The sequence below is a fragment of the Rosa chinensis genome, chromosome 5, assembly GCF_002994745.2.
Source record: "Rosa chinensis cultivar Old Blush chromosome 5, RchiOBHm-V2, whole genome shotgun sequence".
Classification (NCBI taxonomy): domain Eukaryota; kingdom Viridiplantae; phylum Streptophyta; class Magnoliopsida; order Rosales; family Rosaceae; genus Rosa; species Rosa chinensis.
In genome coordinates, this window is record NC_037092.1 from 38,250,355 (window position 1) to 38,262,464 (window position 12,110).

At 32.8% G+C, this 12,110-nt stretch overlaps 1 protein-coding gene across 2 annotated transcripts; it reads left to right on the forward strand.

Annotated features, from left to right (window-relative positions):
• Positions 1-588: 588 nt before the first annotated feature.
• On the forward strand, positions 589-7,460 carry LOC112165436 (fatty acyl-CoA reductase 1). Of its 2 annotated transcripts, XM_024301939.2 has the most exons (10): positions 589-749; positions 841-944; positions 1,088-1,290; positions 5,309-5,409; positions 5,626-5,821; positions 5,925-6,086; positions 6,209-6,290; positions 6,384-6,653; positions 6,764-6,891; positions 6,988-7,460. In XM_024301939.2, the coding sequence occupies exons 1-10, from the start codon at positions 671-673 to the stop codon at positions 7,142-7,144; spliced, it is 1,482 nt and encodes a 493-aa protein (XP_024157707.1). In that variant the 5' UTR covers positions 589-670; the 3' UTR covers positions 7,145-7,460. The 2 variants fall into 2 exon arrangements, with proteins under 2 accessions (XP_024157707.1, XP_024157708.1); XM_024301940.2 differs by lacking the exon at positions 589-749 and having other exon boundaries at positions 892-1,033.
• Positions 7,461-12,110: the final 4,650 nt, after the last annotated feature.

Sequence of the window (12,110 nt, forward strand, 5' to 3'; positions counted from 1 at the left end):
GTTTACCCGTTGGGTCACCAGGTCACCCACTATTCATTGCCCTTTAGTGTTAATTTCACCCTCTGGGTCACTAGCACAGTGTATTTCGTGCCCTGAGTCACCATGTACATTGTTCTGGGTCACCATGATGACCTGCACAGTGTATTTCGTGCCCTGGGTCAAGGGCACAATGTATTTCGTGACCCAAAGAATGAAAATATACACTAAAAAATAGTGAATAGTAGGTGACCTGGTGACCCAACGGGTGAACTTGCTTTTAGGTGGGCGTTTCCCCACCATGTGGCTTTAGGGCCACCCAATCAGAAGAAATGAAAATTTTCCTCTTTTTCGAAACTGCCCCTGCTTCCTAAAGTGCAATATCTGAAACACCCCCCTGCTAGACAGTGATTAGTCCGCCCCACCACGTGTCCGTGCGGCTGCCCCACGCAACATTCTCTCAATCAACTTAAGTTTGGCGGACATTAAAACTGCAAACCTAAATAGTTAGTTTTTGGTAGGTACATTTAATTTAAACGAGTCCGATCTGAAATACAATTGAGGAAATAAATTCTCCATCTATAATTTTGTCGTTCTCTACTAGGTCCTCTATAAAACCTAAACAAGCTTTTAAATCATCTAACATAAGCAATCAACTCCCAAGTTTTTATATTGTTTGATTTCTTTCCGTACAATGGGGTTGGACAGCATACTAGGTTATCTGCAGAATAAGACCATTTTGATCACTGGTGCGACCGGCTTCCTTGGAATGGGTATTTACCTCTCTCTCTCTCTCTCTCTCTCTCTCTCTCTCTCTCGTTTGAGTACTTGTGAATATGTGGATATTGCATGGCATAAATGCAGTGTTTGTGGAGAAAATTCTAAGGGTGCAACCAAATGTGAAGAAGCTCTATCTTCTTGTAAGAGCCTCTGATACCAAGTCAGCAACACATCGCATGCAAGATGAGGTCTGTACATAATTCATAGCTGCCAATCTGCCATAATCAGTAACGAGATTAAACGACTTGCATTTTCATGTAATTTGTATGTGATGCAGGTAAATCGTTATGATTATTAATTGACTAACATAGATCTTCAATATCTTATACAGATTATAGGGAAGGAATTGTTCAGGGTTCTGAGGGAGAAATGGGGGGCAGATTTTGATTCTTTCATTTCTGAAAAAGTTGTTGCTCTCCCAGGAGATGTCACTTTCGAGAACCTCGGATTGAAAGAACCCAGATTGGTGGAAGAACTAAACAATGAAATACAGATAATATTCAACTCTGCAGCCACCACCAACTTTGACGAAAGGTAAACCCATTACATGAACCTGCATATTTATTTAAGAGGCAACTATAACATGTTCGTTCATCTTTACACCTTTCTACACCTTATGCATATTTATTTTACACCCAATCATATAAGAGCAAGTTCACCGGTTGAAGTTGGCTAGTCATGACTATTCACTACTTTTTGTCTTTCATTTCCACCATTTTTCTTGACCAGTCAGATACTGTTCACAAAATGTCAGTTGACAGGTCAAGAAATTGACCCAGAGTGACTTTTTGTGAACAATATATGACTGGTTAAGAAAAAATGTGGAAATGAAAGGCAAAAAGAAGTGAATAGTCATGACCAGCTAATCTCAACGGGTGGACTTGCTCTAAGTACGAGAAGATGCACAGCTACTATAAATTAAGAGGTTGCAGAGAGAGAAAGGGAGAGAAATCTGCATGCATGACATTTATTGTGCTTTGAATGATCCATCCAAGTACTAGTCTACTTTTGAAGTTTTGATTCAGGTATTCTAAAAAGATGGTATTGCTGATATTAAAAATTGTTTGAATAGTTTATAATTTGATGATTTTTGAAGTGAACAAACAAGTCAATTTTAGTTTCTCCCCACTTGAAAAAGGGTATATCCCTTTATTTGTAGGAAACCATGTACTCACTTGAGTCAAATCATATCAAATACAAATTATAAAAAAGAAAAAAACCACACAGTAGTTGTTTACCCCATTTCTACATTCACAGCTAGTGTGCGCACACCCAAAGGTGTAGCTACACAAGGGCTCAAGTGGGCTATAGCTCACCTCAAATTTTGAAAAAACATTAATTTGTAGCTTAATTTTATTTTAAAAAATTAAGAGTAAAACCCACCAGTAGGGTCAAAACTATTCTCCACCGGACAAAATGATACCCAACTTTCAAAAGTGATCAAAATGATACCTAAATTTTTAAAAGTGATCAAAATGATACCTAAATTTTTTAAAACAAATCAACTTGATACCCAAATTTCAAAAGTGAACAAAATGATACCTAAGTATTTAAAAACAAATCAATTTGGTACCTCAATTTATTTATTTTAGGGCTAAATACTGGTTACTACTCTGTGGTTTAGGTCCAAAATCAATTCAGTCCCTGGACTTCTAATTTCATCAAAAACACTTATGTACTTTCAATTTTGATATAATAGGTCCAATTCATTAATATTCTGTTATGGGTTCAAGTTATAGTTGGATTATTTGTTGAAAAACTATTTATTTGATAGATTTCTAATAGTGAGACTCACTCCAAAATTGATTATGCAGGCCACCTCAACACCACATCATAAAACATAGGCCATATATGAGCCACGTCAACAAGTTAAATGACTCAATTGTCGGAAGACTAACAAATTGGACCTATTAGATCAAAATTGAAAGTGCAGGGATGTTCTTGATGAAATTAGAAGTTTAGGGACTGAATTGATTTTAAACCCAAACTACGTAGTAGTCAGTATTTAGCCCTTTTTTGTTTTTAACTTCTTTGTTAAATCAAATGCAAAATCAAGCACAAAAATTGAAGTGATTTGTGGTCAGAGGGCCATCAATCATCTATAACCCAATCTTCTTCTTCTATAGAATTAAAAAAAAAAATCTTCCATTCAATTTCAATTCTACCATCGATCATAGAAACAAATAAAGTTCGGATGTTTCCCAACTTCTAAAGAAACAAAGAAAAATGGGAAGAGAGAGAGAGGCAGAGATCGAAAAGAAGAAGGGAATTAACAAAGTAAAATAAAAAATAATTGAAAAATAGTTTTTTTGTGTAAAATATTATTATAACTCCATAAAATACTGTACCACACGTGATCAATTTTAACAAAAAGTTACAAAAAATTAAACCGAGATATCAAATTGATTTGTTTTTAAAACTTTAGGTATCATTTTGAACACTTTTGAAAGTTGGGTATCAAGTTGATTTGTTTTTAAAAATTTAGGTATCATTTTGATCACTTTTAAAAATTTAGGTATCATTTTGATCACTTTTGAAAGTTGGGTATCATTTTGTCCTGTGGAGAAAAGTTTTGACCCTACTGGTGGGTTTTACTCAAAAATTAAATATTAAAAAGTAGCTCACCCCAAATCTTTAAACTTAGCCCCATATGTTAATTTTTTTTTGGTCATGTACATGTTATTTCTTTATTTAAAGTATTTTATTGTATTTTATTTTCTATTCTGCTTTAAGATATACTCGCATAAAAAACTTGTTTTTTTATTTTTTGGGTAAATTAGGTCAGAAAAAGAGTTGGTTGAGTATTACGATACAAACTCAATAATTAAAGATTTTCGGTTTTATTGAAGAGCACATGATACAATTTGAGTACGTATATCCTTTTGTCTTAAACTTTTGTTATGGAATTTCTATCAAACGTTATAATGTTGATTTTTTTTTATCAGTTTTCTATGCATTGTTCTAAGTCAAGGCTTCAACTAGATGTTAAGTAGAGCGTACACCATAAGGGTCACTAGGCTCAAACTTTTCATTCTAGTTGCTTTGATTTCTGGTAATGCTTTAGCAGTAGGTGTATGTTTAGTTTCCTTTGGTTTGCAGTTTCGTTATTTAGATTTCAGTTTTGCACACGTTTTCTTTCCTAGATTGTAGTAACAAACAAATTGAGCAGTGGATGTAATCGATTGATCCCCGGATCGTTCTAGCTTGACCTAGCATTGTCATTATGATGTTTATCAATGGAATTGATCTGTTCCCCTATATATATATATATATATATATATATATATATATACAGAGTTTCTTGGGTGCGAACGTCTGTACCTAAGCAAAAGGTACGGATTTCCCATTTTCCCCCACTTTCCGATCACACATTTACATCTTAACAGTTCAGTTTTTAGGTCCTAATGTATAGATTATCTCTGCAAAATTTCAGCCAAATTGATGATCGTTAAGGCATTCAAAACTGCAATTTACAACAACGAATATGAACGGTTCCGGTTCGACAGATTCCGAACCGTTCGTATTTATTGTTGTAAATTGTAGTTTTGAATACCTTAACGATCAGAACCGGAACCGTTCATATTCCTTGTTGTAAATTGCAATTTTGAATGCCTTAACGATCATCAATTTGGCAGAAATTTTGCAGAGATGATCTATACATTAGGACCTAAAAACTGAACGGTTAAGATGTAAATGTGTGATCGGAAAATGGGGAAAATGGGAAATCCGTACCTTTTGCTTAGGTACAGACGTCCGCACCTGAGAAACTTTGTGTGTGTGTGATGTGGTTTAGTTGTTTAATTAATTCTAATTTTCTCTTAATTTAAAGAATAAAACATGTTTCTTCTAAAACTTCAAAAAAAAAAAAAAAATTTAAAGCATTAGCAAACTAAAAAAGACAAAATTTTCTTTGTTTGGAATTGCTCACCGGATAGCAAAGGAAGCCTTAAAAATTAGTCAGCCTTTTCTTTGTTTGGAGTCGTGGCTTGAGTGGCTCCATCAGTGTGTCAGTATGGACTTTCAGTGTGAAGTCTAGTATGGAAAACTTTGGGCATTTCATCATCTTGGTGGTTGCTTACAGTCTTTCCATGACTCATTGTAATTGATTCATAGTCAATGAAGTTCTTATTTGATAAAAAAAAAAAAAATTTACCCCACCATATTTTAAAATCCTAGCTCTGCCATTCACCTAGGAAAAACATAGACCGTACCAGAGGCCAGAACTAAATAAATCCCTCCCTGATCATGAAGATAGGACTTGATATTTCCCCCGATCAAATCATCACCCTACTGATGATATTCAGGTCAACTGACCATCAAAGTTGCCCTCGGCCAAAAGCAATAATGTGGAGAGGGAGAGGGAAGGTGAAAAGTACCCATACCCCCTCTCCTAGAAAGAAAATGTGGTTTGGGGACTTTGAAGGCATTGCCATGATTGGCCAGCACCACACATCTTCCCCTCCCCGGGCGGCCAATTCTCTCACAGTAACCCTGCTAATTACTATGATATATAATTACACAATATAACAATTACATATATGTTTGTGTGCAGATATGATATTTCACTGGCGGTAAATACTTTTGGAGTTATGCAAGTGTTAAGCTTTGCGAACAAATGTTTCAAACTACAGATACTTCTCCATGTATCAACTGGTTAGGATTACTTTTTTTTTCTAGTTAAGATGGGTTGGTCTACATAATAAATTTTGTAGTTTGGTTCAGTTAATGGCGGCCAGCTTACAAGTATAGTGAAAAAGAAAACTAATTGATAAGGGGGAGACTCGTGCTAGAAGACTATATAAACTAAAAAGAATATAATCAGAAATCTCATATATATTTCATCACTGATGGTGAATTATATGTTTCCAGCTTACGTGTGTGGGGAAAGGGCGGGTCTCATACCAGAAGACTCATCTTCAATGGATAAGATGGTAAAGGAGATGGGTAATTTTGATGTTGAAGCAGTCGAAAAGGGCCTTGTGCAGGAGAAATTGAATGAACTAAAAGCACTAGATGCTTCAGAAGAAGTTGTTACAAACACAATGAAGGATTTCGGCATTAAAAGGTCTTTAACTTAGCATCCATGCATTAACAAAGCCTAGCTACTACACTAATATGACCCTATTTAATTTCTATTTGGATTTTTGTCTACACAAATTAAACTTTAGGGCTAGACTATATGGATGGCCAAACACGTATGTGTTCACAAAAGCAATGGGTGAAATATTTCTACAACGCTCGAAAGACAATTTGCCTCTTGTGGTCGTACGTCCAACAATAGTTACTAGCACTTACAAAGAACCATTTTCCGGTTGGATCCAAGGTTTCAGGTAAGATAACCAACTTCAATGCACTTAATGAGTTTTAGGTGATAAAATTAATTTTGTCTAATTCAAACACCCAACATTGTTTAATCATGTCATTACTAACTATTCAATCTTGGTGTATGCAGAACTATAGATAGTGTAATTGCTGGTTATTGCAAAGGCAAGCTGACATGCTTGCTTGTCGATCCTGCATCAGTACTCGATATGGTAAGTCTTTCAGTCAATTACCAGTATTTTTTTTTTTTTTTGCTTGATATGTGAATGATCTAAAGGGACTTAATTTTTGAACTTTGGCCGCAGATTCCTGTTGACATGTTGGTAAATTCAATAATCATAGCAATGGTGGCAAATGCAAATAAGTCTTCTGGAAATATTATTTATCATGTCGGATCCTCACTGAGAAACCCTTTGAATTTCTTTCAAATGCACAACTTTATCTTCCAATACTTCACCAAGAATCCATGGCTTGATAAGGATGGTAAGCCTGTCATTGTTACCAAGGGTACAATATTGACGACTATGGCTACTTTTCGCATGTACATGAATATTCGCTACATGCTACCTTTGAAGGTTTGTTCAAGCAAGCTACAAATTTATATCATGGAATAATTGTTTCTTTTATTTCTTTAATAGTCAACGATTCTTGATCTTTGTAATTTTAATTTCATTCTTCTTTTCAGGGATTGAAGTTCATGAACAAAGTATTCGGCCAGTATTTCCAAGAGATATATGTCAACTATAGTCGGAAACTCGACTTAGTCATGCGCTTGATAGAGCTATACGAACCCTATATGCTATTCAAAGGAATGTACGTGTGTTTTCTATTTAATTATTTAGTTTAGTGATTTCTTATATTTACTATATTCATCCATTGACATTTAAGAATGTTTGGTGTGTTGTGTAGCTTTGATGACACCAATACAGAGAAGTTGTGGAGGACAGCAAAGGAGAGTTTCATAGAGGTTGAAAGTTTTAATTTTGATGCGACATGCATAGATTGGGAAGAGTACATCATGCATGCTCACATTCCTGGCTTCCTAAAACATGTTTTGATCAAATGATAACTACATCTGAGAAGCACATACATTGTCACACGTCATACATGAATCTTGTTATAACTCATATATTTGAAGAAGGAAATTAGGTGGTCCAAAGTTCTTTCCTATGCTTTATATAGATGATCAGTTTATCGTTGTGGTTGATCCAATATTATGAGTTATCACTTTTCTTTATTGTTTTGGGTTTATTTATTTTTATATTTTTAAGAAATGTGTTATTCTTTTAGCGATTTAATCTTCGAAATGACATTATGTATTCATTATTTCAATACTATAATAATCGGCAAGGAAAATGATTTGTGGCCTCAATGAGGCCTAAGATTTGTGGCCTCAATCCTAGGTGTCATGCCTTGTCACCTACACACATCATATATTTGTCAAATCATGTCATGTAATTCTTGAGTAAAAAGACTATCTTATCCTTCCAAAATTTAATGGCTCTAAATTATTTTGGTTTTCATCTAAAAATAAAATATATTATTTTGATTTTTTTTCATTTTTTTTTTTCATTATATATATAATTATATATATATATAATTCGTCAAAAAAAATTATATACAAATATGTGTTTGTGTGTATAAATATATATATATATATATATTCACAAACATATATATATATAATTATATATGTATATATATAATTCGTACAGAAATTTATATATATATATATATTAATGTCATAATTCCAACCCACAAAATTAAAAAAAAAGTCAAATTTAAAATTGATTCTACAAAAATGGAAAGAAAATATATTAATATCTTAATTATAACCCATCAAATTTGGTAAATTGAAGTAATATTCAACTCTTTTAATAAATGAATTTAATATAATTAATGGAAGATTAGTTTACCTTACACTAACAAGTTAATTAGAAAAGTCAAAAATTAAATTGGATCCACAAAAATGGAAAGAAAATGTATTGAAATCGTAATTAAAACCTATGAAATCTGGTAATTGAAGAGGTAAGAAAATATCATTAATAAATTGAATTGATAAAATTCTAGATTCCATCATTTCAAAATTTCTTGATAATATAATATTGTCTTATCCAAACACAACATTAGGAAGTGTTCCTTAAAGGTCAAGTGAGACTTCATTAATACAACTGTTCGTTTATTTTTACATGAAAAAACAATCATAATGTTATTAATACTATGTAGAAATTCAATGAACAATAGGTGTATAACACAGCAATAATCAAAGAAAAAGTGCAATTAAGAAAGATGTAAAATAGAAGTCATCGTCCACATTAACATTAAAGTTAGCTAACATGTCTTACACGAACAAATAAGTAATAAGTAGCTAATAATGAGCCAGTAACGTTTACTGGGGATTTTTCCCTAATGGCATATTTACACTGAAATAGAAATCATCATCCACACTGAAATTTAAAGTCAGTTAACATGTCTTACAGTAACAAATAAGTACTAAGTAGCCAATGATGAGCTAGTAGAGTTCACTGAAGACCTTTACCTAATGGCATATTCACACTTAAATAGAAGCCATCATCTACTGAAATTGAAGTAGCCAATGATGAGCTAGTAAAGTTTACTGAGGATCTTTTCCTAATGGCATAACTACACTAAAATAGAAGTCATCATCCACATTGTCTCACAGTAACAAATAAGTACTAAGTAGCCAATAATGAGCTAGTAAAGTTCATTGGGGACTTTTTCCTAATGACATAATTACACTAAAATAGAAGTCATCATCCACACTGAAATTTAAAGTTAGCTAGCATGTCTTACACGAACAATAAGTACTAAGTAGCTAATAATGAGCCAGTAAAGTTTACTGGAGACCTTTTCCGAATGGCATATTCACACTAAAATAGAAGCCATCATCCATTGAAACTTAAAATAAGGTAGTGTGTCTTGCACGAACAAGTAAGTAGTAAGTAGCCAGTAGTAAAGTTCAACGGGGAATTTTTCCCTAATAACATATTCACACTAAAATTGAAGCCATATATCATTCACATTGAAATTGAAAGTCAGCTAAGTACTAACACGTCTTATACGAACAAAAAAGTACTAAGTAGCTAATAATGAACAAGTAGAGTTCACTGGGAACTTTTTTCTAATGACATATTTACACTAAAATAGAAGCTATCATTCACATTTAAAATTCATTATTGTCTATTGAAAAATTTGGGATCAACAAAACAAGTATACTTTCAAAAATTAATTTGCTCATGTGCAATATATTGTATTCCATATTAAGCAATTTCTTTTCAAATATCAACTTCCCAATCAATTTAGATATCTAGGTTTTCAGTCACCACATTTTATGAGTTAAAATTACGATTTAAATACTTTTTCTTTCTATTTTTGTGAATCCAATTTAATTTTTGACTTTTGAAATTAACTTGTTAATGTAAGGTAACTAATCTTCCATTAATTTTATTACATTTATTTATTAAAAGATTTAAATATTACTTCAATTTACCAGATTTCATGGATTACAATTACGATATTAATATATATATATATATACACACCACATTAATTCTCCATCGAAAATATATAAATTTTTTGGACGAATTATGTATATATATATATATATATAACTTTGTTTTTAACGAATTTTATATATATATATATACACACACACACACCCATACTTTTTTTTGAATATGTATAATGAAAAAAAATCCAAAATAATGAAAAAGAAAGAACATATATATTTAGAGCCGTTATATATTTAACAACATATATATATATATATTTTGACAAATTACAGATAAATAAATATATATATATATATATGTATTCACAAAAATATATAAATATAAATTTTTTTAGACGAATTATATATATATATATATAAAATCATAATAATATATATTTTCTAGAAGAAAACTAAAATAATTTAGAGTCATTAGATTGTGAAATGATAAAATAGTCTTTTTATTCAAGAATGACATGACATGATTTGACAAATTAGTGAGGTGTATAGGTGACATGACTTGACACCTAGGATTGAGGCCACAAATCTTAGGCCTCATTGAGGCCCTATATCATTGCCCTAATCGGCAATTGCAACATTTACTTTGCCACGAATTAAAAAATGGTGGGAGCTTTCACTGTTTGAGTGCAATGTAGTTGGTATTTTATCTCACGACTGCTTATAAATGTGGATAAGGAAATTCCTATTGTACTAAAATTTGATAATGGTCATTGAAAACTCCTATTATATTCATTTCTTCATCTCTCCTCTCTATTCTCTCCCTTCAGTCCTCTTACACTTGCATCTTCTTCTCGTCCTTGAACTCACCGAAATCATCAATCCATCATCCAATGAATCATTCCTTCAACTTGTTAAGCCTCGCATCTTGTCTTAGATCCCAGTTTATTTACTTCTTAGTGGATCTATCAAGTTTGTATGGGTCTATGCCAATCATCTCTAATCCAAGATCCACAAATTTTATTGAAAACCCTTCAACAACGACATTGATTGAAGACTACCGCGCAGCTATATTTGATTGCCTCTCACCTCCTCACTCAACATAAGGTGTGTCCAGACCATTACAATTATAAGATAGAAATGGATCAATGTGTACCAAATTACTAGCATTTTCATTTCCTTGCGTTGTACTATTCTGCACATTGCAAGTATTTATTAAGCTATGCTCTTGGCAATGTAGTCACGTTTGATGGCCATGTATTCACAATGGTACCTCAAGTTCAATAATACCATTGTCTCCTTCGCTTTTAATTCTTGATTGATGTATATACCTGAAGATCGGTGTGGAAGAAGCTAGTGGCCATACCGTTGTCTCCTTCGGTTTTAAAGAAAACATTGTTGATCTATGTATATACTTAAAGATTAGTGTGGAAGAAGACACCGGCCTTACCATTAATGTCTCTTTCAGTTTTAAAGAAAACATTGTTGATCGTTGTATATGTTGAGAATATATAGATCCCACATGAGAAAAATGAAACATTGCCTATAGGTTTATAAGGGTTGGGCTACTCCATCCATTTCCAATTGGTTTTGAATGTGACCTCCAAATTACTTTATCATGGTATCAGAGCGGGTTATCCCACGTGTGCATGCCTTACGGCCACACGAGCTCCACGTCACCCAATATAAGTTGTCCACGTGTATAGCTTGAAAATTTGCCATGCGTTCAGGGGTGTGTTGAGAGTATAGATCCCACATGAAAAAATTGGAACATTGAGTATTGGTTTATAAGGGTGTGAGCCACTCCATTCATTGCCAATTAATTTTAGATGTGAACCCTATATTATTTTATCAATATATACCTAAATATCAGTGTGGAAGAAGACATCAGCGTAACCTTTGAAAAATATAATCAAAGTGTCTACATGTGCATTCATATTATAACAGGGTCTACTTAGCATTCATCACTATTAAGTATAAGAATGAATATCATTTTTTCTCAATACCCAAGCTAACAAGGCAGTTGCGATGTGATTTGGAATGCAGCATGTAGTAGACTGTAGTAACCTGACATAGCAAGCTGTTTAGGCCGTTTATTTGTTTTACCCTTTTTTCTTCAATGTGCGTTCATTTTCCTTTACACTGCACATTGAAATAAATTAAATCAACACCAGAAGATCAGTACATGGCCTGTGGGTACGTGTGCAGAGAACAAGGGCTCATAAATTTTCTATGTGTAAAAGAAAACCAAGTTCTAGATTGAACAAGCTCTAACCATGTCATTTTTATGGGATTCAATAATATTCTATGATATTATTCTTTTCCACCGATATGCATTACATTGTATTGAAGTAAATACAAAGATACTAAGATTAGGAACATAATTTAACTAGGACAATATAATTCAACAGAAAATACTTATGCATTGTTTAAGGATGTTGTATTCTAATGTGCCTCTTCAAATTATGGTTTATTTTCTAGAGTTGTAATAGGAGAAGATTCTAAATTTCCTAGTTATATTCAGATTCCATTACCTTGTATGTACCTTGTAATCTCCTATATA

What these genes read in the sequence shown, in the direction of transcription:
- LOC112165436 (XM_024301939.2), top strand. Translation starts at nt 671, where the DNA reads ATGGGGTTGGACAGCATACTAGGTTATCTGCAGAATAAGACCATTTTG. An exon ending in ACTTCTCCATGTATCAACTG is followed by an intron (nt 5,410 to 5,625) that starts GTTAGGATTACT and finishes ATATGTTTCCAG; the next exon opens with CTTACGTGTGTGGGGAAAGG. An exon ending in CTGCATCAGTACTCGATATG is followed by an intron (nt 6,291 to 6,383) that starts GTAAGTCTTTCA and finishes CTTTGGCCGCAG; the next exon opens with ATTCCTGTTGACATGTTGGT.